At 49.1% G+C, this 27,335-nt stretch overlaps 1 protein-coding gene across 1 annotated transcript; it reads left to right on the top strand.

The window, feature by feature from the left end:
- Positions 1–672: 672 nt before the first annotated feature.
- SUDS3 (SDS3 homolog, SIN3A corepressor complex component) lies at positions 673–25,609 on the top strand. The gene is made up of 12 exons (XM_058656627.1): positions 673–948; positions 2,815–2,884; positions 4,717–4,772; positions 6,221–6,292; positions 7,556–7,575; positions 8,702–8,858; positions 12,039–12,134; positions 13,311–13,372; positions 13,889–13,910; positions 14,912–15,017; positions 22,627–22,711; positions 25,418–25,609. The coding sequence occupies exons 1-12, from the start codon at positions 807–809 to the stop codon at positions 25,514–25,516; spliced, it is 987 nt and encodes a 328-aa protein (XP_058512610.1). The 5' UTR covers positions 673–806; the 3' UTR covers positions 25,517–25,609.
- The last annotated feature ends 1,726 nt before the right edge of the window (positions 25,610–27,335 follow it).

Here is a 27,335-nt window from a genome sequence, read left to right on the forward strand (position 1 = left end):
AGGTACGTGTTGTTTTTTTTTCACTTGTAAAACCGCGAGAACACTGTGTCCAGTAAGCCTGCACACACAGGGCTGGAAAAACATTTTTTTTGGGAAATATTACTGTTTTATTGAACGTAGGATGGACTATCTGCATTTTAAGAGATTAAAAAAAAATCTCAATTCTGAATAACGCTCCCATTCTTCCGGGGACGGGCCGAAGTCCTCCCCCCCTTTTTTTTTTCCTGCTTGGTCACGCACCCTCTGAATGTGTGCCCCCCCAGGACGAGGACAACATTCACCTGCGGCCATGGGCGTCCACCTGCACCTGCCAGCCCTGCGCCGCTGCGCGCGCTCACTCACGACCTCGTTGTTGTGCCGGCTCCGGGCGCCGCCTGGTGGCCGTTTGCGGAAATCTCCAGTGAGCGTCTTGGTGCGTGACGGGGAGGGAAGGCAGGGGTCCTGACTACGCCTTCGGGCTGCCCAGGGATTTGCCTGATTGCAAAAAGAACGCTCCCCTTCCCGCCCCTCCCCTCGCTAACCCGTTGGAGGATTTTAAAAAGGGCGATGAAGGCGCTGGGGTTTCGGCGAAGCGGGTTTCCGTCCCGTCAGGAATGGCGGAGTCAGGCAGTCGTCGGGCAGCAGGCGACCCGGAAGTGGCCGGCGCGGTGCGGTCCCCGAGGCCGGGCGCGGGAGGCGGAGCGCGGCTGTGGCGGCGGCTGCGGCGACGACGGGGACGACGGCGGGGTGCGGGTCGGGGTCCCGGCTGGCGGCGAGAGGCCAGGGCGGCGGCGGCGCGGGGCCGCGGGGTCCGGTGCGCGGGCGGCATGAGCGCGGCGGGGCTGCTGGCTCCGGCCCCGGCACCGGCCGGAGCGCCGCCGGCTCCCGAGTACTTCCCTGAGGAGGACGAGGAGCTGGAGAGCGCCGAGGACGACGAGCGCAGCTGCCGGGGCCGCGAGTCGGACGAAGGTGCGGCTGCGGAGAGCCGGGAGACGGGGGGCCGGGCGGGGAGGAGGCAGCAGGGGCTCCGTGGGCAGCCCACCCCCGCGTCGCGCCCCCAGACCGTGTGTGGGTGGGTGGGTGGTTCCTGCCGGGTGCTGCTGGGCAGCCCGCTTCCCCCGGGCGGCTCCGGGGCCAGCTCTGCGAGGGGCACTCGGGGGGTCAGCCTGGGCAGCCGGAGCCGCCGTCGTAACGGGGGGGCTCTGTGTCTGTGCGGAGGCTTTCGGGGCGCGCCGCCCCTACCCTCTGGAGGGGGAGGCGATTCTTGGGGACCCGGGTGGCGTTTCGCGGGGCTCCACGTTCTCTTTCCTGCATGCACGACGCTTTCCTAGGAGTTGTAGGCTTGGGCAGGTGCAGAAGCAGGGAGAGTTTGGAGGGAAAAGGAGCCAGCTACAAAGTTGTGGCGAGAGCCCAAGACGCGACCCCCGGGCAGGAGTGTGTGTGTGTGTGTGTGTGTGTGTGTGTGTGTGTGTGTGTGTGTTGTGGCGATCGGGAAAGGCGCCTGGCGGGGAGGAGGCGAACAAGAGTGTCTGACTCGGCTCGTCCTCCCACCGGCTGGGTAATGAACTCTTTCCCTGGACTCAAGGAAAAGCAAATTCTGTTGTTTTGGGGCGCTTGTCCGTGTTGCGCCGCCTCCGGGAGGCTTGCACTGCGCTCTCCCGTCCACGAGGGGGCGCGGGCGACCTGCGCGGCTGGCCCCGCTCCTTCCCAGAGCAGAGTTTTTTTTTTTAATTAAAAAAAATATTTTGCAATAGTTGAAGTCCTCTTGCCTCCTTCCTATTCTTCACTTCAGTTGTCACCTTGAGAATATTTTAGTTCTTTTTTTAAAAAATATTTTAGTTCGTAAGAGTGCAGTTTGTTGTGGGAAGTTCACTTTTCTGTGTGTGGATTTTCAGAAGAAATCCTGGTATAAAAATAGACCTTCCAATTCTGTTTTCCTTTTTTTTTTTGTTGGAGTGCCCCAACTATATCTCGTGTAAAATACACAAAGGACTCAGATGGGGCACGTTCCATGGGACAGCTTACTGTACAAGTTAAGCATCTGTAATCTGAAAACCCGAAGTGTGGAACTTTCTGAGTGCTGGTTAGAGCTCAAAGTTTCAGATGTTGGGCTTCCAGCTGTCTGGATAAAGAATATTCGGCATCGCGGCTGGCCAAGTGCTTTGAAACCTGTTTTGTTTCTGGTTAGGTTCCAGACTGTTTCACTCACTCTTCAGCCTGGGAAGGCAGCAGGGCAGGACCCACCGGCTTTGCACCCTAACCCATGGTGGAGACCTCAGAGAAACTCCTGGCTCCTAGCTTTGAACCGGCCCAACTCTGGCTGCTGCAGCCGTTCAGGGAGTGAACCAGAGAATGGAAGATCTCTCTCTCTCTCACTGCCTTTCAAATAAAACATTTAGTCTGTATTAGTTAATTTATGAAGTTCTTCATTGGGCGTGGTGAAAGCCAGGCACTCAATCCAGGTCTCCCTCATTGGTGACAAGGTCCATGAGCTGTCCCTCTTAGGGTGTGTATCGGCAGGCAGCTAGGAGGGGAGCCTGTTACCGCCTGCTGGGCTGTGTGTGGGGGGGTGGGGGGGCAGCCCCGTGCGCCTGCAGTGCCCGGTCGCATGGCCACCTGTCCTGTCCTGCCATTCACCATGGCTGGCTGTGGCTGACTCTGAGTACATCTTTGTACATTGGAAATGGCTCTTTGTTTTCTGAGTAAATCCATTGAATGTTTCTCGTGGTGGCCCGGTGCAGGCCCCTCTCCTGGCACTTCGAGCTGCTGCTGTGTCAGGCGACAGCGACCTTGGGTGCTGGTTGTAACCACTCCTTCCTCCCTGACTTTCTTCAGACACGGAGGATGCCAGCGAAACCGACTTGGCCAAGCATGACGAGGAAGACTACGTGGAGATGAAGGAACAGTGAGTGTGGTTTGTGTGTTTATGATATGGAAGGTGGAGTTGATAACAAAATCCTGATTGGACTTGAGGAAGCATTTTTGACACTGTGTCTGTGTGCCATTCCCCCCGAACCGAGTCCCATTGAATCCTGTCCTCCTCTCTGACACTCCTGAGTGCAGGCTGGGAAGAACTTGCTTTTCGTGTTTGTTTCAGGATCAGAAAAATTACAGTAATTCAAAAAGAATAGTGCAGTTTTAAGATGACATGGAAGAATATCGACTTAATGCTTACATAGAAATACTGTGTGTGTAGAAAAACCTGCTGAAGGCATAGTTAGTCATGTTACGCCTTTGGAAATTCTGACCTAACTGCGGAGTTGAGACAGGAGGTGTGCTGCGCTGCGTGTTCAGCTGCTGGCTCTGAGGGCTGGGGCAGCACTCTGTTCTGACACACTCGGCCTCACAGCTGCCCTTGTTCTGAGAGACCACGGCAACTTCGTTTCTTGTCTCGCTCGGACCAAGAATTTTCATGGGGACTATTTGTGCAAAGCAAGATTGATTAGAGAGTGAAGGAGAGGTCTCCTGCTGTAGTGACTGGAGCGGCTGGGAAAGGCCCGAGGAAATGCTGGAAGAGCTGTCCGGTGTGGGGGCTCAGGGAGGGGCCTGATGGGTGTCAGGCCCTCCGAAGGGAGTGGCTGAAGACTCCTGGGCTGGGATTAGTGTGGGCTGTGTCTCCTGTTGTCATGACAACAGCTCCACCTGATGGGAGTTAATGGTCTGCTTTTGTGTCTGCTTCCCCTCAGGGAGACTGCGGGGTGAGCTAGGGAAAACGAGCCCTTGGAACTTGGAAGAGTGAGAGCTGGGGAGAAGCAAGATTTTTTTTTTTAAGATTTATTTAGTTTTATTGGAAAGGCAGATATGCGGAGAGGAGGAGAGACAGGAAGATCTTCTGTCTGATGGTTCACTCACCAAGTGGCTGCAATGGCTGGAGCTGATCCAATCCGGAGCACCCCACGTGGGTGCAGGGTCCCAAGGCTTTGGGCCATTCTCGACTGCTTTCCCAGGCCACAAGCAGGGAGCTGGATGGGGAGCGGGGCTGCCGGGATTAGAACCGGCGCCCATATGGGATCCCGGTGTGTTCAAGGACTTTAGCCGCTAGGCCACCACACGGGGCCTGAGAAGCAGGATTTTATGTTTTGAGAAAGTAACTTTACCAGGGACCAGAGACCCTGACTGCCTATTAGCCCACCTGATTCCTCACACAAGGCTGCCTTCACGTTTGAGGATCTTACCTTAATTCTGCAAAAGTTATTTGAGAGAAGGAAGGAAAGAATTCCTGTCCTCGGCTCACTGTAAGGCGCTCTGATGGGATCTTGGTCATAGACTGCACACCTGGCCTGTATGGGAGATGCGGGATCTTGGTCATAGACCGCACACCTGGGCCTGTATGGGAGATGCGGGATCTTGGTCATAGACCGCACACCTGGCCTGTATGGGAGATGCGGGATCTTGGTCATAGACCGCACACCTGGGCCTGTATGGGAGATGCGGGATCTTGGTCATAGACCGCACACCTGGGCCTGTATGGGAGATGCGGGATCTTGGTCATAGACCGCACACCTGGGCCTGTATGGGAGAGGTGTAGATGGCTCTGGAAGGGGGGTTGTTCAGTCATGTGGACTCCTTGTGCCTTTCTGACGCCTGGACTATCCTGTATGAGCTGGCAGATTTTCCCCTCTCTCCCAGGTAACGGGGTGAGGTTCCCTTAGCATGAACACCCGGGGGACCCCTGCAGGTGTCATGTCTAGGATTGAGTAGTCAGTGTTTCACCTCTCTGGTTTTTCTTTCTCACAGGATGTATCAGGACAAACTGGCTTCTCTGAAGAGGCAGTTGCAGCAGCTGCAGGAAGGTTAGTGTGGGGTGGAATCCTTCATTCCTGACTTCAGCCTTGACATGTTTTTCACTAATCTGGGTGAGAGTTAAAATGGGATCTGGCTGGTTTTAGCTGTCTGCTGCATTTTATGCTCTTCATCAGGAAAGTGATTTTTTTAAAAAAGGGTTGTTTATTTTGAAAGACAGAGGGATCCTCTGTCGGCTGGTTTGCTCCGCAGATGGTCTCTGATGGCCAGATTGAAGCCCGGAGTGTCTTCCTAGTCTCCCATGTGGTGGCAAGGGCCCAAGGACTTGGAGCATTTTCTGCTGCTTTTCCCTGGGCCATTTAGGGGGTCCTGGGAGAAGTGCAGCAACTGAAGTCCCATGGGATGCTGGCATTGTGAGTGGTGGCCTTAAAATGTGAATTCCTTCTTCAAATGAAATGCTATTTGGATGTTTTCTCGGGATATGAATTGATCATCATTGTGCCTAAAGCAAAATATTATTCTAGCAAAAAATAGTAAAGCCTTTCTACTCTTTCTTAACCAGTTGTTAATGAACGTTTTCACTTCTCTTGGTAAATTACCAAGTGCTTTTGGTTTCTAGGGGTAGTGTAGTGTGGAGCTTAGGACCCTGGCCTCGTTCCTTGGTAGTGTTGAATCCCACTGGCTCTAGAATGTGACCTTGGCCATGTTCCTTTGTCTTGCTTTGTCTTTTCCAGTCTGCAAAATGCAGAGGATAGGAGTAGATGAATTTGTAAAGGAGAAGGGTTGAGCACGACCTGAGAATGGGGGGCCCTGAGAATGGGGCTGCCAGCTCTGGCTTCATAGTATGGGGTCCTCCCATCAGGGAAGCGGCGACTGATTGCTTGGAGGTGATCCGCTCTCTTAGACTGGTTTCTGGGCAAGCATTATGATTGGGAAATGTTTTTACAAATTGGCACTTTCCTTCTTAGCTATTTCAGGGATTCAGTTAGAATGTAAACTAGAGCTGTCTAGAAACTTGTCAGGCCACAGCTATTTGATTAAATTTAAATGAAATTAGTTGGCTCCTTTGGTCACATTAATTTCCAGAGCTAGTATGACCATAGATGGTCAATGGCTACCATATTGGGCATGCATGCGCAGCACGTTTTCATTGTTGCAGAGGGCTCTGCACAGCCTTTACCTGCAAGAAGGCGCTTTTTCCTTCCCGGAAAGCTCACTGGCTGGCAGCCAGGGGCTGCTATCACTTGGTGGCAGGGGGAGGGGGTTCCATCCCCCCAAGCATCTACACTCTGAAATCTTGGGCCTGGGCTGGAGTGGACTCAAGGTCCTGCTTTGGGTGGTTTCTGCTGCCTTGGCCGAGAACCAAAATCCAGTTAGCTCAGCTCAGGTGGGGCTTTTGGTGTTGCCTAAACATCACTGTTGGTGCTCTGAGACTGTGTTAGGAGTAAAATCTACAGCAGGTTGGTTAAAGTAACTGTTTTGTTAATGTTCAAATCAGGTACACTGCAGGAATATCAAAAGAGAATGAAGAAACTGGATCAGCAGTACAAGGAAAGGATCCGGAATGCAGGTGAGGTCACCGAGTGCACTGAGTGCCGGGGCCCGGCCTGAGGCTCATCTGGAGGCTAGGTGGCCCTGAGGACTGGCCCTGAGGACTGGCCCCGGGAGGGTCCACTGGGGAGGGTGTCTGGGGAGGAGAGTCCAGAGCTACAGTTAGGTGGCACCAGCGGGGTGCCAGTGACTCTGGGCAGTCATACCTGTCTCTCTGGAGCCCCAGAAACAGTTGTGCACCTACTCTGTCACGTCCATGTGTCTGGCTTTCTGGGGATCGGAAGTGCTGATGTGAGCAGGGATTTTCTTTTTTTCTAATATTCTCCGCTCTGGGATCAGGGTTATCCTTGGATTATTTCTCCAAATATTATAAGCGTTAGGGAGAAGAGACATGCTTTTAGTCTGCTGCTTCTGGTAAGTTTGTTCATTCGGCAGTTTGTCGATCATACACTACATCTACGAGGCACTGAACCGTGAGCATTATGAAGTGCTCGGACGTATTTCTTTGTAGGCAGCCCTGTTTTACTGACAGAGGAACTACACATGTAAAGTTACCAAGTCATGCAAAAAGTAGATGGGTTTGAGTTCATTATCAGCTTAATCTTTTTTTTTTTTTTTAACAGTTAATGTTATTTTTATCTGAAAGGCAGAGTTAGAGGAGTGACAAAGAAAGATCTTCCGCTTGCTTGTTTACTCCTCAGATGGCTGCAGGATTGGAGCTGAGCCGATCAGGAGCCAGGAGCTGGTGGGACATGATGTTTAGCTTGTCTGGGGGAACTGCTGTAGGTCTGGAACTTGGCAATGTGACTGGAGAGGCAAGGGCAGTGCTGGCGTGAGGCACTCGGAAGGGCCGAGTGGGCGAATGGTGGAGAAGGGAGTCCTCTGGCCTGGGAGTGTCCTTCCTTCCCACGCAGCTCTCTGTAGGCACGGGGGGCATCAGTGCCCACCGTGCTTCTGGTGGATTGTGTTGTTTCTTCCTGACATGTCCTGCCACTCGGGGGACTGGTGGAGCCTGCAGCCTGAGTGAGGGGTGCCTCACCTGCCGAGGTGGTTGGTTCTCGCTGTTCCTCTTGCTGTTGGGGGAGCTGCTAACTGCTTCGATAAAGCCGCGCTGTGCCTAGACCGGGTACCTCTTGTACAGCAGTGTGGCACCGATGCACACATGGCCTGGTGACGCTTCCAGAAAGCAGTTACTGTTTTTAAGGAATCTTAGCATCGTAGTCTAGAAAGTGACACAACCCAGCAAATGTAATTGAACTTTTTTTTTTTTTGTCTCTTTCAGAACTTTTCCTCCAGCTGGAAGTAAGTACTGGGGTGGTTTTCCCTAGCCAGGACTATGGGGCCCTCTTGATGTGGCAGGCTTTCTGTTAGCACGTGGTTGTGAGAACCATCCACACTGTTTTGTGGGGCTGGCGGCCGTTTGGCCGTGTGCTCTGAGCTCAGCCATGCCTTCTGTTCGCTGGTTGCTTAGAGAGCCTCGGGTTATCACAGGCCAGCAAGCACTCCTTCTGCTCACTGCCCTTGGTCGACATGCTGACGGTCAGCTTACGTTAAAGCCGTTGGGGAATAGGTCTGAATTATAATGCCCTTATTTGACAGTGATTTTCAGAGTAACTCAGTCTCTGAATTGGTTCTACAGTTTTATTTTACAGTTAAAGCTCTTTGGGCCAGGATGAAGCTTTCATCTTGCCACTCACCCCACAGACAGCCTGAGTGCTGGGTGTGAGTGAGGCTCAGCGGGCGGTGCAGCAAGGAGGGCCCGTGGCTTCACCATGCTTCCTGGACATGGGGAGAACCCTCTTGGGGAAGGCCCTGTTGTTGGGAAGCATTTTACCACTCCAGTTGTTTCAAAGTCCGTAGGCCTTGTGAGCTTGCAGGAGCTCCGGGTCCACACAGAGCTCCCTGCAGGTCCTCTTGCTCTCCATGTGGCCCAGTGGTGAGACTTTACAAGTGTGTGGTCTCATTGAGTACTTAGGAGTCAGGTGCCTAACATGATCCACTGTTGCCACTGTTTTTCGACAGTGTTAGAAACATTAGCTCTGCTCTCTGACTTGACTATCTTGTAATTAACTTTGAATTTAGATATTTGATCTGAAATGTACATACTGCTTCCTTTGAATTTGTGTCCTTAAACAGGATTGTTTACTGTCTGAAAAATTGCTGCTGTGTTTTAACGTACAGTTAGTAGAGAGGACATGCCTGTGGAGTGACTGAGTGTGCTGTAACAAACGCAGAAGTTAGGGGGTGCTGTTTGAGGCAGCCTTTCGGAGAGCTTGCTCACGGACACCCTGTTACCACATCTGTGTGTGTATGTTGAGTGAGGGACAAGCCCTGTTTCCCAAGGCTTCGGTACTGTTGAGGACGAAGTCGCACTTGGGCTTGGCTGCCTGGGTCATATCCCTGGGGCCTGTGTTTTTCGTTTGCTCAGACTGAACAAGTAGAGAGAAATTACATTAAAGAAAAGAAGGCAGCAGTGAAAGAGTTTGAAGACAAGAAGGTTGAGCTGAAGGAGAACCTGATTGCTGAGCTGGAAGAAAAGAAGAAAATGATTGAAAATGAAAAGCTGACGATGGAACTGACCGGAGGTATGGAAGCCCGTGGGGCCAGGTTCTGGGGACCTGGAGTTGTCTGCTGCTGGTCCCTGTCCTGCTTCCCTGTTGGGAACAGGCCAAGGTGAAGGGCAGTGGGCATTTCATGTCACAGATCCAAGTTCCAGCCCTGCTGTTTGTTGATGGTGTTATCTTAGTGTAGCTGTTTAACTGAGCCAGCTTCCTGCTACAATACACTGTTATCACAGCCTGTCTCCGGTTGGGTAGCAGTGCCAGCACAGTGTACTTCGTGTAGACCTGGATGCGAAGTCTCTGGTCCATGAGGTGTAGAAGACCTGTGGAATTCCAGCCAACCTTGCCTGGGCAACCTCAGTGGGCACTCAAGTATATCTGTAGCAGGCCAGTTTTTACTTGACTTCGTGTGGGCCATGAGTGATGTTATAAATGGCCATCCAGATGGACCTGGGCAATAGAACTGTCCCTCCCCTTGGTGAGGATGTTACAGCGTGGTGGAGCTTAAGAGTAATTGCAGGCTCTGACTTGGGTTTGATTTGGCTCCTGGGTCAGCTGCCACTTTGGCTTTGTTGTGTCCTGGACAGCTTGGCTACGTCAGTCTGTACTGATGGGAGTCCCTTTGTTTTACTCAGTTTGCTCTAATTACAGGAAAGGTATTTCTTGCCTTTGACCTGGATGGGCGGAGGAAGGTTCTGGATTGTTTCTGTGGTGCTGGTTGGTCTCTTCCCCCAGGCATTGCTGTGAGCATTTCAGAGGCGAGGCTTCCAAACGCAGCCTGTGGAGGTGGTCACCTACCATCAGAGCCAGTCCCCTTGGAGCTTTTTAGGAGCCGGGAACTCAGCACTGGTAGACAAGCCCAAGAGGGGAGCAGTGTGTGCCAGCTTTCCTCTTGCTGCGTGTGGACTGACGAATCCTGGAAGAGCGCAGGAGATTGGCTTTCCCCGGGTGTTTCAGAATTTGACAAACACTGCAGGGAAGCCTGGGCTTTGTCTTTCGGCTGGCACGTGTGCTCTGCTGCACATCCCACACTGGTTTTTAAAAGATTTATTTATTTTTATTGGAGAGTCAGATATACAGAGAGGAAGATCGTCCGTCCAATAATTTACTCCCCAAGCAGCTGCAATGATTGGTGCTGAGCCGATCCGAAGCCGGGAGCCCAGAGCCTCCTCCAGGTCTCCCACGTGGTGCAGGGTTCTAAGGCTTTGGGCTGTCCTGGACTGCTTCCCAGGCCACAAGCAGGGAGCTGGATGGGAAGCGGGGCTGCAGGGAACCGGTGCCCATACGGGATCCCTGTACGTACAAGGTGAGGACTTCAGCCGCTAGGCTACCTCGCCAGCCCCCAATATTGTTTTTTTTTTTCAATATTGTTTTTAAGTGACACAGTAATTTTGTGTGTTTTGGTTTACAAGGTGGTAGCTTGGTTCATGTTTACAATTCGTGATCAGGGCATGCAGTCCTTTCCTCAAAGGTTATTGGTGTGATTGGACTTGACAGTGTGAGCCTGCTGGGCTGTTCTTGTACTTGGGCTCCTTGCTGGTGTGGTACCTGCCCTCCTAGCGTTCCCTGCTTGGCAGCCCTTGTAGCAGAAGGCACTGAGCTGTTCTGTTGGGTGTAGAACATTCTGTCCTGTCACAGACAAAGCACTTGCTCTCTGGTGCTCTCTTGGATGTGGCGAGTACCGTAAACATTTTGTTCTCCAGGTTTGTTCTGGATGTTGCCCTCTTCTAGTCTGTAACTTCCACTCAGCTAATAATGCCTTGACTTCTTAGGATCTTTGTGTAGCTTTGTTTCCCCTACTAGAAAATAAGATAGTAAAAGTTAGAGGTGTTGCAGTTCTGATGATCTCTGGCAACACATGGGCTTCACTTGTCATATTGTAACCCTTGCAGTACCCTGCTAGAAAGAGATTCCCGGCGTGTTTATGATGGCTGTCTTGGGTCACACAGCCCCTGCAGGGAGCAGGCCCAGGTCGACCCCCAGCTCTGCAGAAGGTCACATGGAATGAGGGGAGGGTGAACTGGCTGTGAGAGAAACTACTTCATGGTCATGAGTGGGGTAGTAACAGATGAGACTGTGGAGCTTTGCAAGAACTCATGTCTAGTTGATCTAATTTGGAAGGATGAATAGATTGGACATCCTGAGATATGAAAGAGGCAGCTTTGGGAGGGAAAGAGATGGGTTCCCTTGGAATGTGGAGGCTGCAGTGTTTGGTGTAGACTGCCATTGCCATGCTGAGGGGTGGCTGGGGCAGAGCCAGTGACTGGGGATTTGGATCCTCAGTGTTTAAGCACCAGACCGGCAAGAAGAACCCTGGGGAAGCAGGTGAGCAGGGACGAGTGTGGTCATGGCTAGGGAGGGAGAGGTTATGTTAGGGAAGTTGGCTATGGTTTGGACTACAGAAAGAAGACTGAGAAAGGCCTGTACAATGAGCTTTCAGTATATCATTTATTATTATTATTACTATTTTTATTGGAAGTAAGACATGCAGAGAGGAGGAGAGACAGAGAGGAAGACCAAGTGGCCTCAATGGCCTGATCCGAAGACAGAAGCCAGGAGCCTCTTCCAGGTCTCCCACACAGGGTGCAGGGTCCCAAGGCTTTGGGCCGTCCTCGACTGCTTTCTCAGACCACAAGCAGGGAGCTGGATGGGAAGCGGAGCCACCGGGATTAGAATTGGTGCCCATATGGGATCCCAGTGCATGCAAGGCGAAGATTTGAACTGCTAGGCTACCGCGCTGGGCCCACTATTTCATTCTTGATAATCAGGTACCTATTAAAAGCTGTAAGAGGAAAAAGGGATCCGAGCTTGTAAAGGATTCACTAAGCTCTGAGTCCAGGCCTTGGAAAGGGCCCGTTGTAGCAGTGGCCCTGAGTCTTCCCACCCTCGGAGCAGCAGACTAGGGACTTTTTAATCTCCAGATGCTGTGTAGCTTTTTAATTTGAGAGGGCACCTTCCTCCTAGTGTTTGAGGATGCTGGAGTGATGTCTGCAGGGGCTTTGGAGGTGTGTGCGCCCACGTGAACTCATCTTACATCTTAGAAGCATCAGTTCTTGCTGGAATCTGATGGGGACATCTGACCTGAGCCACGTGTAGGACAAGCTTTCCCCCAGTGAACTGTTTGGATGGCTGTGAGCTCTTGCAGTTGGGAAATTCCTACTGAGTCAGCGAGAATTCAATGTGTTCGTTCCGTTCTTGCCACAGATTCTATGGAGGTGAAGCCCATCATGACCAGAAAGCTGCGGCGACGACCGAACGATCCTGTCCCCATCCCAGACAAGCGGAGAAAGCCTGCTCCTGATATCCATTTGGGTCTAGCTTTAATCCCTTTCTCTCCAGATTGTTGAATCCATTGCCTGTGCATTTGATAGAGTATATATGGCTGTTGCCCTGCAGAAAATGGCAACATTCGATCAGAAATAGTGAAATAGTTATCCGTGGGGTAGGGCTCAACCATTTTATTATTGCAATCCTCAGTTGCTAATTACTGCTGCTATTAGTGGGAGAAATTTTTTTTTTTTAAAGATTTATTTTATTTTTATTACAAAGTCAGATATACTGAGAGGAGGAGAGATAGAGAGGAAGTGGAGCTGCCGGGATTAGAACCAGCAGCCATATGGGATCAAGGCGAGGACCTTAGCCACTAGGCCACACTGCCGAGCCCAGTGGGAGAAATTTATAGAGAGTAGTTATGTAGAAAGGTACTTTGGGTTGGAAAATCAGTGTTTGTTGTAATATATGTCAAGACTCAGGGGCAACTGGAAACTTAATGCGCCTTCGTTTCCCTACGTATAACGTCCAGATCATAATGTCTGTCTTTATGTGCCTCAGCTATCTGAGTCTCTAAAACAGTAAATTTCAAGCTGTTCTTACATTAAAACAAATGAGATTGCAGCTAGCCGTCAAGTGGCCTTTTCATCGTAAAAACAGGGCCAAAATGTTGGGGAGCTGCTCCTGCCCCTCCCGAGGAGGTGTTGGGGGGACTGCTCCTGCCCCTCCTGAGGAGGTGTTGGGGGGCTGCTCCTGCCCCTCCTGAGGAGGTGTTGGGGGGCTGCTCCTGCCCCTTTCGAGGAGGTGTTGGGGGGCTGCTCCTGCCCCTCCGGAGGAGGTGTTGGGGGCTGTTTGCCAGGATTTCTTTGCTGCTGGGAGGAGAGGAATTCCCTTCACCTGGGCAGCTGAGGACTTCAGTCCCTGGGGAGTCTGTGTGTCTGTTTCAATCTTTGGAACAAAGCGCGCCTTGAAATGCTGACACTGTTCCCTGTGGTCTTGCTGTTGAGGTGCCTGCTGGACCATGGTTGGGAAGGTGGAGATGTGAATTCTTTTTTCATGCCTGGGCACCGCAGCATTTGGTAGGGGAGTCAGTTTTGTCATTGAACGTAATTATATTTATCAGTTCTCAAATACTTGTGCAGTTTTGTGCAGTTCCGCTTCCTGGCAGAGCATACTTTGCATTTTCGTTTGCTTAACTCTCGGCACCTCAGCTAAACTATTTGTTAACAGATGAACAGATTATGGAGGATCTGAGGACATTAAATAAGGTACAGTTGGACTTTCTTCTGTTTTTTGTTTTTTGTTTTTGGAAAGACCAAGTTAGGAGATACCCTCGTGCACACACACGCAGGGGGCGGGGGGGCAGGGAGAGAGGGTTGTTGGGGGATGGATTGATGATCCTTTGGGTCGTTCCTCAAGTGGCTGCAGTAGCCAGAGCTGGGGTAACCCAAGCCAGGAGCTGCTTGTCAGTCTCAGGTGAATGCAGGGGTCCACGGGCTTAGGCTACCCCCTGCTGTTTTCCAGGCCATAGGCACGGAAGTGGAGCTAGAGCTTTTGCCCCTATGGGATCCTGGCGCATGCAAGGGAGGATTAGCGTGCTATGCTATGGTGCTAGCCCTAGGAGTTTTTATGTCTTTTTTTTTTTAACTTAGAAAGCCAAGGCTTGCCATGGTTTTCAGCTTTGCTTTACTCATGTAGTACTTGTTAAATCATGACACTTTTGACAATTTAAGTTGCCTCTGAAATGATTTTTCTCTAACACTTTTTGGTTGTTTTTCCTACAGCTTAAGTCACCCAAGAGACCAGGTAAGCACGTGATGTTACTGGCATTTACCATCTTTTTAATGTGTTCTTGCAAAAGCATGGGAATTACTGTCAGTGAATTGTTACAATGTTCAAAAGTAAAATATTCATCATGGGCCCAAGAGCATCTTTATGAAAACTGAAGGGAACTTTGCTTTCTCATCTTGCTGTGTTAATTTTGCCTTTAACTTAGGATTTGTTAACAAAACAAAACAACAAAATCAAACAAAAGCATTGGATTGAGTGGTTTGATTTGCTTCTGTTTAGACGTCAGGCACAAGATGCAAGTTGATGTTTGTATTAGTGAAACATGAAGGGTTTTTCGCTAGGCTCATTCTGTGAAGTGAAGCCTTGGCGTCGCTTTTCTGGCGGCACTTTTAGGGCCGAGCTCTGCTCCAGCTTCCCCGCTGCCGGAGAAGCCAAGTAGTGTTCACAGTCGCTTCCTCCAGAGCAGCACTTGAGATGTGCTGGCTTGATAGTGTCTTGAAGTGTGTGATGAATCACATATGCTTGTGCCCACTGACCTCGGTGTGGGAAAGTTCTGTGTAGACACTTTGCCGAGGGCTGTGGGGTCCTCGGGCGGCTTGAGTGTCTGGGGCTTGAAGAGGGGAGAGTTGCCGGAGTGACTACGAGAATTGAGGTCATGCTGAATCCACTGTTGTAGAGATACCATTTTTTAAAAAGAAATGTTCACAGTCTTGCCCTTGAATGTGGCTGGTGAGCAGGGATTTAGTTCTGCCCTAAGTGATGGCACGCAGTGCACACGTTGGACTTGAACAAACTTCCTGAGCCTCAGCTTGCGGCTTGCTCAGGAGTGAGTCTGGCCTGACTGCTTCACTGGGCTGCGTTGAGGCTCCACTGAGATGTAATATGCACGTGTTGTGTTGAATTTGATTGCACCTCTACTGTAAGGGCTTGATGTGATTTCAGTTTTAGTATGCTAGTTGGCGACTCGCAGGTGTTGCTTACACGCGTAGTCATTCACATGTGTCTGATTCCTCCAGCGTCCCCGTCCTCTCCTGAACACTTGCCTGCTACGCCTGCAGAGTCTCCTGCCCAGCGATTTGAAGCGCGGATAGAAGATGGCAAACTGTACTATGACAAAAGATGGTAAGTTATGTAAAAACAGGAATGCTTTAATAGTCTCGAAAGAAATAGTTGGGAAAGGGTGGGGACTTTTGTGACTTTCTCGCACCATAGCTGCTGCTTGATTGCACAGCAGTGCAGTAGAGTTGCATTGAAAATGTTTTCGCAGTCAGTCAATGCACACCTCTGCCCAGTCTCTGGAAGCACTATTTTTCAAAATGTGTGTGTGTGTGTTTTAAGATTTATTGATTTCTATTGCAAAGTCAGATATACAGAGAGGAGAGACAGAGAGGAAGATCTTCCATTCGCTGGTTCACTCCCGAAGTGGCCACAACAGCCAGAGCTGAGCCTATCCAAAGTCAGCAGCTAAGAGCCTCTTCCGGGTCTCCCAAGTGGGTGCAGGGTCCCAAGGCCTTGGGCTGTCCGCCACTGCTTTCCCAGGCCACAAGCAAGGAGCTGGATGGGAAGTGGAGCAGCCTGGACATGAACTGTTGCCCATATGGGGTCTTGGCACATGCTGGATGAGGACTTTAGCGACTAGCTGGAGCCATGTGGGTTTTTTTTTTTAAGATAATATTTTATTTAGTTTGAAAAAAGACAAAGAAGTGAAAACAGAGTTTGCATATGTTGATTCACTCTCCAGATGGCTGCAATGGCCAGCAGTGGACCAGAGCAAAGCTAGGAACCTCCTCCAGGTCTGCCACGTGGGTGACAAGTACTCCAAGTCTTGGGCCATTCTTCACTGCTTTCCTGGGCTGTTAGTGGAGAGCTGGACTTGGAGTGAAGCAAGTGTGTGGCACCTGTAGGGGATGCTGGTGTTGCAGGCAGCAGTTTTACCTGCTACGCCACAGTGCCAACCCCCTAAAATGTATATAAACTGATGGTGGCTTCCTGTTCTACCATCACCACAGTATATCCATAGCTAATGGCATTTCTGGTGCTCCTGTTCTTTGGTGCTATAGAGTATGTTCTCTTCTGCCTTCTGTTACCTCCACCCCTGTGTGTCAAATCTGTGGTCTGTGATCACATATGTCGGGGTGACCATGTTAATTAAGATAAATGGGTTTCAGGCCTGACACAGTAACCTAGTGGCTAAGATCCTCGCCTTGCATGTGCTGGGATCTCATATGGGCACTGGTTTGCATCCCGGCTACTACTCCACTTCCCATCCAGCTCCCTGCTTGTGGCCTGGGAAAGCAGTGGAGGACGGCCCTAAGCCTTGGGAGCCTGCACCCACGTGGGAGACCCGGAACAGGCTCCTGGCTCCTGGCTTCGGATCAGGTCAGCCCTGCTATTGTGACCACTTGGGAAGTGAGCCAGCAGATGGAAGATCTTTATCTCTTTCTCTTCTTTTCTCTGTAAATCTGCCTTTCCTTAAAAAATGAATTAATCTTTTTTTTAAAAAAAAAAGGTGAATGGCTTTTTTCTTTGTACCTTTGGATCCCATGATATGCTGAGGCACTCTGTGAATTGCCAGGATGTTAAAAGGTATTTTTTGTTTGGCATCTGTATTTATTCGTCATGCGTCACCCTACAATGAAAGTGTGCCAGGAAACTTACTTGGGGGAATTATATCCTAAAACATTTCCACTTCAGATTGAAGACTGTTTGAAACCTTCAAACTGCCAGCATTTTTCACTGGAAAGAAAATGACAAAACAATATGAAAAAACCTAAGAATCTCATGCATTTATTCACTCAACAAACATTTACAGTGTTAGTGCTAGACGTCCTGCAGGGTATAGATCACAGCCGTTTTAATTCTGTCGTAGTTGCGCTCTGCCCGTCCGCAGGCTTAGCAGCCTCTGCATTGCTCTGCGCGGACAGAGTGGGTGCATGGCTTCAGTCCGCCTTTCCACTGGGTCATACTGAGAATGTGATCTTTGTAATTATCTTTTTGAAATGACTGTATAATGATTCTGAGTTTAAATATCTTTAGCTAAAAGTCCCCAAAGTAGAATAATAGTTATTTTGAAAGTTTTGAGCTATCATAAGGAAAGAAGTCTGTGCAGGTCAGTTTACCTTATGATAAACTGCTTGGACATAACACATGGGATCTGGTCCTTCCTGAAGCAGTTGTCCCGTTAGGTTGCAGTGAGCTGGCCCGCCGGGAGGTGGCAGTAGGTGGCAGAGCCTTGCTGTGTCTGCCGGCTTGATCCTGGTCACCGTTGCCTCTGGGCTGTGGAAGTTAGGCCTGTGCCGAGCATGGAATTGCTTACCAGAACGTGACCACTAGGTGGCAGGCTCTCACAGCTCTACACAGTGGGGCAAGGTAAGATGAAAAATGTTTCTAGTAACGAAAAGCAAATAACCTTTAAAGATCAAACCCGCACTAGAGCCATCTTTGGAAATTATGAGATTTAGCACTAAAATTTTTACTGATCTGTGAGTCTCAAAGCCAGGTGATATTTCAAGTGATGTTCATTTTGTAATTATGTTGCTTTGGATGTTCTTCTGAAGCCTAATCCTCAGACTTGATGGGACATGTCTTGAGGCTGAACATGCAGTAAAATTTTTTTTTTCCTAAAGAAAGGCTATACAATCACTGCTGTTTCATAACACAAGCAGAGCAACCACGCTGGATGTGTTAGAACTCCTAAGCAGTTTGAAGGAACTTTCACCATCTTTCTTTAGCACTAGATAGACATTTTGAAAATAATGTTCCTGGAAGCATTTTACTTTTTCAGTGAATTTAAAGTTGCTTACAGTATATTCTGAGGATGTTTGGTCCTCTGTATTTTGCTTGTTTTGCTTTGGCCTTGGCAGTCAGGGCCCATAATAGTTGTTCAAAGGCTAGTCCCCCACATCCCTGGCCAGTACACGTTGATGCAGAACAGCTTCATGCATCTGGCCAGGCTCTTTTTTTTTTTTATTTATTTTTATTAGAAAGTCAGATATACAGACCTGGAGAGAGGGAAAGAGGAAGATCTTCCGTTTGCTGGTTCACTCTCCAAGTGGCCTCGAAGGCCGGAGCTGAGCTGAGCTGAGCTGAGCTGATCCAGGGCCCGGAGCCCGGAGCCTGAATCCTCTTCCAGGTCTCCCATGTGCATACAGGGTCCCAAAGCTTTGGGCTGTCCTTGACTGCTTTCCCAGGCCACAAACGGAGCTGGAATGGAAGTGGAGCCGCCAGGACCAGAACCGGCGCCCACATGGGATCCCAGTGGATGCAAGGCGAGGACTTTAACCACTAGGCTACCGTGCTGGGCCCTGGCCAGGCTCTTGATGTCTGCATTTTTATCTATCCAGGAGGCTCCATTTTTCTTCCTTTTTGGCAGATGTGCCTGTCTCTGTGAGGTTGACTGAGTTGCTTTCTGCTTCGTCCAGTGGTGTGGTATATTTTGGTGTAACATTTTTGACCGAATGTGTTTCATTGAGTATTAAATTACTTCAGTGAACAAATGTGATTCAGGCTTCCCAAGCTGGCGTAAACACTTACCAGGCTGCATCTCATTTCAAAGGATTAGCATCTTCCTTCACCTTGGTCTTACACTGTGCTGATGGCATTTCTTACCATGCTGTGAATTTGCCTCATGTTTTGATTTGGACTACTGACCCTTCTCAGAAAATACTATGAAAGCAGCTGATATATATTTTAAAATAATTGATAGTGCTAGTAGACTCTTTTTTTTTTTTTCTGTTTTCATGTTAAATGTGGAGTGAATTGCATTGAAGTCATCCAGGCTTCAGATGATGCAAAGACAGGGAACACAGGGGTGTCCAGCTGGAAGTGGTCCCACTAGTGGTTTATTCTTGTCATGTGGATTTGCATATTTTGGAAATGAAGTGTTAATACCAGGATTTCCCAGTAGAATAAGCAGTTGAATCTTCTGCCTTCTGCCATCCTGTATTACCTTTGGGAATACCACCTAAAAATATGGCTTTCTGAGGTGATAGTGTTGGTATTTGTAGTTCATTGGGTTTGTCACAAGTGCCATGCTATAAGGGTTTAGTTGTAGGAATATTCAGGTCTCAGTTTTCATCTAATAATACAGTATTACAGTCATTTTGACATTGAAGCTTTATTTTCTCTGTGTGTTCAAGGTTTGTTTGTTTATTTGAAAGGCAGACTTAGAGGTGGGAGAGAGAGAGAGATCTTCTATCCACTGGTTGAATTCCCAGATGGTCATAATGGCTGGAACGAGGCCAGTCCAAAGCCAGGAACTTCTTTTGAGTTTCCTACATGGGCGCCCTAGCCCGAGGAATTGGGCCATCTTGTACTACTTTCACAGGCCATTAGCAGGGAGCTAGATAGGAAGCGGGACAACCAGGACAAGAATTGATCCCCCTCTAGCGGTGCCACGGGGCTGCACTCATTTCTGAGGCATTCGAGAATATGTGTTTTGTCTTTCCTGCTTACAGCTGAGTTGTAGCTTGTAAAACAAGTGAATTATTCAAAGAGGAGTGATGTCCATTTTTACTAATTTATCTCTTATCACCCATATATATTTTTTTAAGATTTATTTATCTTTATTGGAAAGTCAGATACACAGAGAGGAAGATCTTCCATCCATTGATTCACTCCCCACATGACCACAACAGCTGGAGCTGTGCTGATCTAAAGCCAGGAGCCTCTTCTGGTCTCCCATGTGGGTGCATGGTCCCAAGGCTTTGGGCCGTCCCTGACTGCTTTTCCCAGGCCACAGGCAGGGAGCTGGATGGGAAGTGGGGCGGCTGGGATTAGAACCGGTGCCCATTTGGGATCCCTGTCGCATGTTCAAGGCAATGACTTTAGCCAGAAGGGTACTGCGCTGGGCCCAATCCCCCCTGATTTTTAAAATGGATTATTTTCCCTTCCGTTTTATAATTGTTGGACCCCTTTTGATCTCATCTTAAAACCCGCCCTATGAGCACTGAGCTCATTCAGTAGGTTTGATGTCCAAGGTAATGGCTCCCCAAGAACATCATGTGGTGTAGAATCTCCTTCAACTTGTGGAGCCTGGTTTTGGGGAGAGGGGGTGCCCAGGAGGCTGCTGGTTCAGGGCGTGCCCAGGATGCCCCTGGTTCAGGGGTGCCCAAGAGGCCCCTGGTTTGGAAGTCAGCTGCTTTGGGAAGCGCACTGGCCGTGGAGACTCTCATGGATCTCATGCCTCCGCTGTCTGGGGGTTCCTGGGATGGCAGGTGGTTGCGTTCTTGCCTCTGATGTTCATTCTCAACCAGTCGGATGGACGGGGTCTGGAGGCTGCGCACCGTGAAGGGAAATGCGGCGCGTCTCAAGAATTGCTTGAGCGTTCTTCCAAAAGTAGCTGTTTTATTGTTCAGACCTTTGTGACATCGAAATGTCCTGATTTTTATATTTTTGAATTCCATAACTTACCAGAAAATACTGCTTGCTTTTTGGTGTTTATAACACCTATTTTTAAAAAAGGAAAGCTACAGAGTTAAAGGGATTCCATTCTTAATTTACATTCTACAAACAATATGCATTTAATATACATTTTAATACATAAAATCAATTTTTATGCATATGATACACATGCAATGTGTATGTTTTATTACAAACACAAAAATATAGTAGCTTTTACTTTTCTCTGTTTCACAGTCAGTATGTTGAGTGTGTTTCTGTACTAGTGTGGCCTTTCTCTAATGTCTAGAGTAGTGTTCCAGTGAGCTGTCTGTGTTTTCTGTCTCTGATCACTCACAGTCCCCGTAGAACAGCTGTACATCCTTCCTAAGTGTCCTTAGGGTTAACCATCATTCAGGACATGGCTGTTTACTTAGGATAGTTGGCTTAGACGTGCCAGAGAGGCCGGAAGAAGCAGTACTGGGAACTGATGCAGCCTCTCTCATGCGTTGTACAGCTTGGAGCACAATGAAGGCCTTCCGACCCATTTATAGCAAACAGCAACTTTTGTTCTAGGTCTAAGCCAGTCCCACTATTCTAATTGCATTTATGGTTCACTCTTTTTAAAGATTATGGGTTTTTTTTTATATATTTATATGTGTTGGAAAGTCAGATATACAGACAGGAAGAGAGACAGAGAGGAAGATCTTCCATCTGCTGGTTCACTCCCCAAATGGCTACAGCAGCTAGAACTGAGCTGATAAGAAAAGAGGGGCCTGGAGCCTCTTCCAAGTCTCCCTGTGGGTTCAGGGTCCCAAGGTCTTGGGACAGCCATCCTCGGCTGCTTTCCCGGGAGCTGGGTGGGAAGCAGGGTGGCTGGGATTTAACTGGCACTGATATGGGGTACTGGCGCACGCAAGTGAGGACTTTTGCTGCTAGACTACCACGTGGGGCCCTATGGTTCTCTCTTGTAACGGTGTTTTCAGGAAGAAAATAGATTTGTATTGTCAGCCCTGGCCTAGCAGGTTAAACAGCACTTAGAGTCTAGACTGGGAAAAGCTGGCTGTGGGAATGAATTACCTCCTTTTCTTGGAAATCCTTTCATTTTCTTTCTCATGAGGTTTTCAAAAGCAAAATAAGACAGAGATCTCCGTCTACTGATTGATTCCTCTGGTGGTGCGAGCATTCAGCAGGGGAAGGCTGAGCCAGGAGCTGGACCTCTTTCCTGGCCTCCTGATCTGAGTGGCAGCAACTCGTACTCGAGTCGTCCTCTGCTGCCGTTCCAGGGACGTGAGCAGCTGGATCAGAAGCAGCTTTCCCTGTGGGATGCTGGTGTTTGTGGCAGCATAACCCCCTTGAGCACAATGCCGGCCCCTTCTGCGGTACCTCGGCGGTAGATTAGTTCATTACAGCAGCAGAACAGTGTCTGCTTTGCTCGTGGTGTGCTGCTCTGTTGGCAGGTGTGTGTTGGTGGAAGTTGTGGCTTGATTTACTGAATTTGTGTGGCCAGAATGAAGCAAAGGTTATGTGTTCCTGACTTTACTGGAGCTGGGCCCAGGCCAGGGCTGCCCGCAGCGGTTTAGCTGATGTCTCCCGCACTGCCTGTGTGGGCTTTGCACCACGTGCTCTCACTGCCATTCTGAGCCTTGAACTTGGATGGTTGGAAGTGGCTCTGTTCTGATGGCCAGGAGGAGCCGGAGCGTCACCTGTCTAGTCCACTGCATTTGGAGCAAACCTGCTCTTGATTCTTCAGGCCAGATCAGATAGCCTTTGGTATGTACTGTGACATGTAAACCTGCCTGATTAGCATGGCCAGATAGGAGTATTGGTTTGTCTCCGTCCTCTCCCACGTATTTGTGCCAATAGGGACCTGGTGCCATTGTTCACTGGCTCCAGTTATTAGTAGGTGCTTAGTGAACTTGACTCAGAGATTAAAGTGAGGCTGAATTTAGCTTCCTTCGTGTTGAAAAGTTATTTGGAAAAATGAAGAATAACAGTGTTGACGCTCATCTCTAATTCATCACCATGCTTTTTGTGTTTTGGGGTGGGCCAGACTGTGAGAAGAGAGGGTTTACGTGAAAAGGTTGATTTGACAGTGTGAACTGGATCACGTGATTCAAGAGAGAAAGAAAACCAGACAGATTTGAGATCGTCACCTGAGCCTGGCCTTTCCTCTCTACAGAAGGACAGAGATCCGGGGGGCCAGGACTAGGAGGTCGTCTCATCAATCCAGACTTTTCCTCAAAGGCAGATGATGAAAACTTCTGTAGTTGTGTTATCATTGTAAAGTGCTTTCTTTCTTTAAAGCTTCTTTTTTTCTTCATTTTTGAAAGTTGTGCCTTGTTTTCGGCAGGTACCACAAGAGCCAAGCCATCTACCTAGAGTCAAAGGACAACCAGAAACTGAGCTGTGTGATCAGCTCAGTCGGAGCCAATGAGGTAGGGAGTGTCCTCCTCACCCCAAGGAAGGCAGGTGTTGGCTTACACAAACCGGAAATGAAAGTGTTACCCAGGAAGTGGAGTGCAATCAGGTGTCTTCTGTGGCTTAGGTTTTAAAGTCAGCACTTGAGACAGGAAGGTGTGGTCACCTTTGGAAACCGCTTACCTCTGCCTGACTGTAGTATATGTGCATTTGTGTATTCCTTCTGGTGTCCTTGGTTTGGGGACCCTAGAGCTGGGCCGTAGGAGACAACACACGGCCAGTGTGTGATGTTGGTAGCTTCAAATCCTGCAGCTGCTGAAAGGGAAGCTTGCCAAAGGGAGCAGATTCCATCTTTGCTTACCTGAGTCTCTACAACTTTTCATGCGTGTTAATAGGCTGTTTTCTCGACATGAGGATTTTATGAGTCACCTGGTACAGGGTGTCAGGCACCCAGGAAGTACTTAATAGATAGGTGCTTGCCTGAGGTGACCCCTCCTTGCCTGCCACCTTTGAAACCTTATGTCCTGTTGGGCTTCTGGGTGATAAGCCCCAGGCTCAGGCTCTTGGTCTTGGTCTGCAGGGTGGGATGCAGTTTTAAAGTCAGCCTGCGGGGCTCACCTGAGGGTTATGGGCCTACCGTGTGAATTCTGCAGTGGGTGCTGCATGGGGACACCAGCAACATGTAACCTGTCATTGTTAATAGTTAAAAGATGCTTAAAACTTTAATACTGGGTTGGCTTAATCGTTTTTAGTCTTCTAATGTCTGCAAAGAAATTGACTTTTATGTGTCTACCCTCTGTAACTTATTCATGCCACTGCTCAGTAAATCTAATGAAGCTGGATTATGAAATAAGTTAGGCTTTTTTGTGTTCTCCCAGCTTCCTGAATTGCAAATGCCCTCAAATATGACTGTTTTGCAGAACGATTGTTTACTTAACAGTTAGAAAGAACCTTCCAGTTAAAATGAATGTTCTTCTCTGGGCCAGCATTGGTGGGAGTTCCCTCAAGCCACGTCAGAACCAGAGCAGGGCACCTGGGGGAGAGAGACCCTGCGGGCTCATGGCAGAGCCCCCGTACCAGGCTGTGAGACTTCTCCACGTGAGCGTGTGTGGCCTCCAAGCACCAAAGCCAAACTGCACAAGCAATGCATCATTCTCTGTCATCTTGAGAGAAATAGAAATGCAGATTTAATTTTTTCCACCTCTCTTTGCCTTTTGACCTAGCAGGTTGTTAGGTCTTTGCAGATGATGTCATTGAGACATGTCTCCTGAAGGGAGTTGGCCTGGGCGCATTGGTGGCATGCTGTGCTGGGGTAGGGACACAGTGTCCCCGCTTACCTTCCACACCGAAACCACAGTGACACTGGAGCTGCTTGGCCTTGTGTGACTGAGCTCTGGTGACTTGGTGGGTCCGAGCAGTGCAGTGGTCACTCCCTGATTCAGTCCTGGAGTCGGCTTTCAATTTAGAGCGACTCTGCAAGGCTCTTAGAGGCTCAGCTGCTGTGAGCTGAGACATTTCACTTGAATAGCCTTGTTGTGAACTAACCGCATTAAATATATTGAGATGCAATTGAGAATAAGCTTTTTTTTTTATTAGTTACATTGCATTATGTGACACAGTTTCATAGGTACTTGGGTTCTCCCCACCCCTCCCCAAACTCTCCCCCCATGGTAGATTCCTCCAGCTTGTTGCATTACCACAGTTCAAGTTCAGTTGAGAAGAGAATAAGTTTTTTTTAAAACCTGAAAATCATGGAGAGAAAAGAGGAGATGTACTTTAAGGTTTTGCTTGTGCCATGAGTGAATTCCAGAGCTTTCAGGAAACTAGAGAGCTTGCTGGTGAAGGGACTTTGCAGTCGGGTGTCAGAGTCCCCCTCAGCACAGGTGTCTCTGCCTTGCCAGCTCCGGTTCCCTCTCCTTTCCTGTGGAATGAGGCCACTCCGGCACTTCCCTCGGTCACTCTGAGCACGGAGAAGCCCTGCTTGCTCAGCAGTGTCGGCACACAGGAAGAGCCAGGCGGGAGGCCGCTGGCATGACAGCTGTCCTTCCCACTCACAGAGCGTGCCTGTCAGCTCTGACAGACCGCACTGTAGGAGCTCGTTTTCGGATCTGTACAGGAATGCCACCTGCCCTGGCGAGTGTGCGGGATCTGATGCCGTCTGCTAGGGAGGGATGTGAGCAGGGAGAGGCAGTCTCCTTTCTTGGTCCTAGCTGGGCCTTGGCTTATTCACGGGTAGTTTATTTGAGTGTTCCTTTCCTTTTCCTGTGGAAACCGTTAGCTTTAGTTGTTAGGAAATGAGAGTGTGCAAGGCTTTATGTTGTGGTAATCCCTTGGGGCCAAGGACACACTTCCAGATCTGATAGTTTATGTGTAGTAATCTCTGTCTCTTGGGTGTTGATGCTGTAATCAAACCGTGGCTGAAAGAGTTCCTAAGATGAATCAAAAATGGGACTGAAGCTTACTGTGCTTTTCATTTTTCTTTCGACCTGAGGTGTGGCGAGGTGGCCGAGAGCTAGGAGTGGAAGGCTAATGCCAGGTTGCCAGCGTCGTGCAGCGTTAGGTGCTTCTCTGGCGGTGCCCTTGGAGGTTGAGATTCAGGCAAGGGAGATGTAGAGTTGCAGTTCTGTGCTCAGATCTAGCTTGTGCCGATCTCTGAATGTGTTGCAGGATTGCCTGTCAGTACTTCCGAGCCTCTGATCTTGTTCCCTCTCCTGTCCCCGCAGATCTGGGTGAGGAAGACGAGTGACAGCACCAAGATGAGGATCTACCTGGGCCAGCTGCAGCGCGGGCTCTTTGTGATCCGCCGGCGCTCGGCAGCCTGACTGTACAGTGTTTCTCTCCCCTTGACTTTCTTCAGTGGTTTTTATTTTTGTTTTGTTTTCTTCTTAATAGAAACTTTTTTACCTTGCTGGGAACAGTGACTTGGCCTTGGCAGTAGAGAGCACTGTTGTGAATTCTGCAGGGCACATTTATGGCTGGCCACTTTCGGCCGGGGTCATTCCTGCCATGGACACTGTAGGACTCGGAGTGACAGGAATGTTGGGGGTTCGATTCACTTTCACTGCTTTGATTTTTTGCTCACACCTTGTCTTTGAAAAAAGCGCGTTGAGCTCCTTTTGTTGAATTATCTTTGAATCTTTCTACCATGAAGAAGCACAGGAAGGAATGCAATCTGTGATGCATTTTCATGTTTTGAATCTGAACAGTGGATCGTGTGGCTACTTCGTTGCAGAGCTGGATTTAGAACAGAGGTGCTAGCAACTATGGTCCTAAAGCGACCATAGTTTTAAAATGTTATACAAGGCTGGTTTATTCAAACACATTTGTTCTAGTTCAAGCTGAAATAGGAAGTCATTTTGTATTTTCTTTAAATTCTGTTCTCAGCCCTTTTCCCAGAAAGATGAAAGTAGTGCATGCAGCGGGCCGATTGGCTAGGTTCCGTCTCTCGCCGGTGGGGAGTCAAGCTGGATAATCCAAGCAGCAGTGATCTGCATATTCATCTGTAGTTCAGGTTTCAGTCTTATTGCAAATCCTGTTACAGCACATTGGCCATTCTACACCTGTGGGACTTTGGCTGGCTTTGGACATTCACTGCTTTCCAAGAGGTGTGGCCCAGGTTGTAGGCCAAGACAACCAGTAAACACTGGACTGCTCTTCATGAATTCTGAAGACACAGACTTGCTTGTGCTCCCGTGCTCCTTGCCGTTGGTCATGTGGTTGGAGAAGAGCTTTGTTGCATGGTGGGGTTTTCCATGCTGGAGTGGCCAACTTGAGGATCTGGGATTGCAGGGCCTGGTAGTCGCTGCTGGCGTTCAGCACAGCTGACACATCCTAGGAAGTTACCATAAGTATTGCCCTTGGTCTCCAGTGCTTCTCTTGTGTTACCTCTGGAAGTGTTTACCCCAGAGCAAATTGAAGGCTTGTGATGATTCACTTTCCTCCAAATTCTGACTTCTACAAAGGCTCTCATACTTAATGAACTCATAGTAAAGATTTGTACAGATATATTCTTATTTTAATTTATGGGTTTTTTTCTTTCCCATTCTTATTTAGAGAACAGGATAAAATAATAGTGCTTAGTGAATGTTGCCTGCATGTTTTGTGCGTCTCCACTCCCCTCCCTGCCCTCCACTGTTGCAGTGTTTACCAAGGTGGACCATGCCATGAAGGGCAGGGCCTTCCCCTCTGCTGATGGCCCTTGCTCTGAGGGAGGCCTTCTCTTGCCTGAAGTCTCCACAGACAAGTCACGTCACATATCACATAACTCTTGGTGTCATCTAGTGCCCTGTGTGACATGGATTTAGTTAGGTATGTATACTGTGCTTTTGCCATCAAAGGTTTAGGTGGGTTTTTTTTAAAGTTTATTTATTTATTTATTTTTATCTTCTTGAGAGGTAGAGCAGTAGACCGACAGATCTTCCATCTGCTGATTCATTCCCCAAGGCTGTGATTTCCGTAGCTGTGCCAGGCTGAAGCCAGAAGGCTGACATTCCAGCCACATTTCCCATTGGAGTGACAGAGGCTCGAGCACTTGGGCTGTACTCTGCCTCCCAGGGTGCATTCTCACAAAACTGAATCAGAAATGTGGTAGCCAAGACTCGGACTGGTGCTCTCACTGGTGCCCCGAGTGGCAGCCTCACT

The sequence above is a fragment of the Ochotona princeps genome, chromosome 29 (assembly GCF_030435755.1).
Source record: "Ochotona princeps isolate mOchPri1 chromosome 29, mOchPri1.hap1, whole genome shotgun sequence".
Classification (NCBI taxonomy): Eukaryota; Metazoa; Chordata; class Mammalia; order Lagomorpha; family Ochotonidae; genus Ochotona; species Ochotona princeps.

What these genes read in the sequence shown, in the direction of transcription:
- SUDS3 (XM_058656627.1), top strand. Translation starts at nt 807, where the DNA reads ATGAGCGCGGCGGGGCTGCTGGCTCCGGCCCCGGCACCGGCCGGAGCG. An exon ending in GGAAAGGATCCGGAATGCAG is followed by an intron (nt 6,293 to 7,555) that starts GTGAGGTCACCG and finishes TGTCTCTTTCAG; the next exon opens with AACTTTTCCTCCAGCTGGAA. An exon ending in TAAGTCACCCAAGAGACCAG is followed by an intron (nt 13,911 to 14,911) that starts GTAAGCACGTGA and finishes TGATTCCTCCAG; the next exon opens with CGTCCCCGTCCTCTCCTGAA.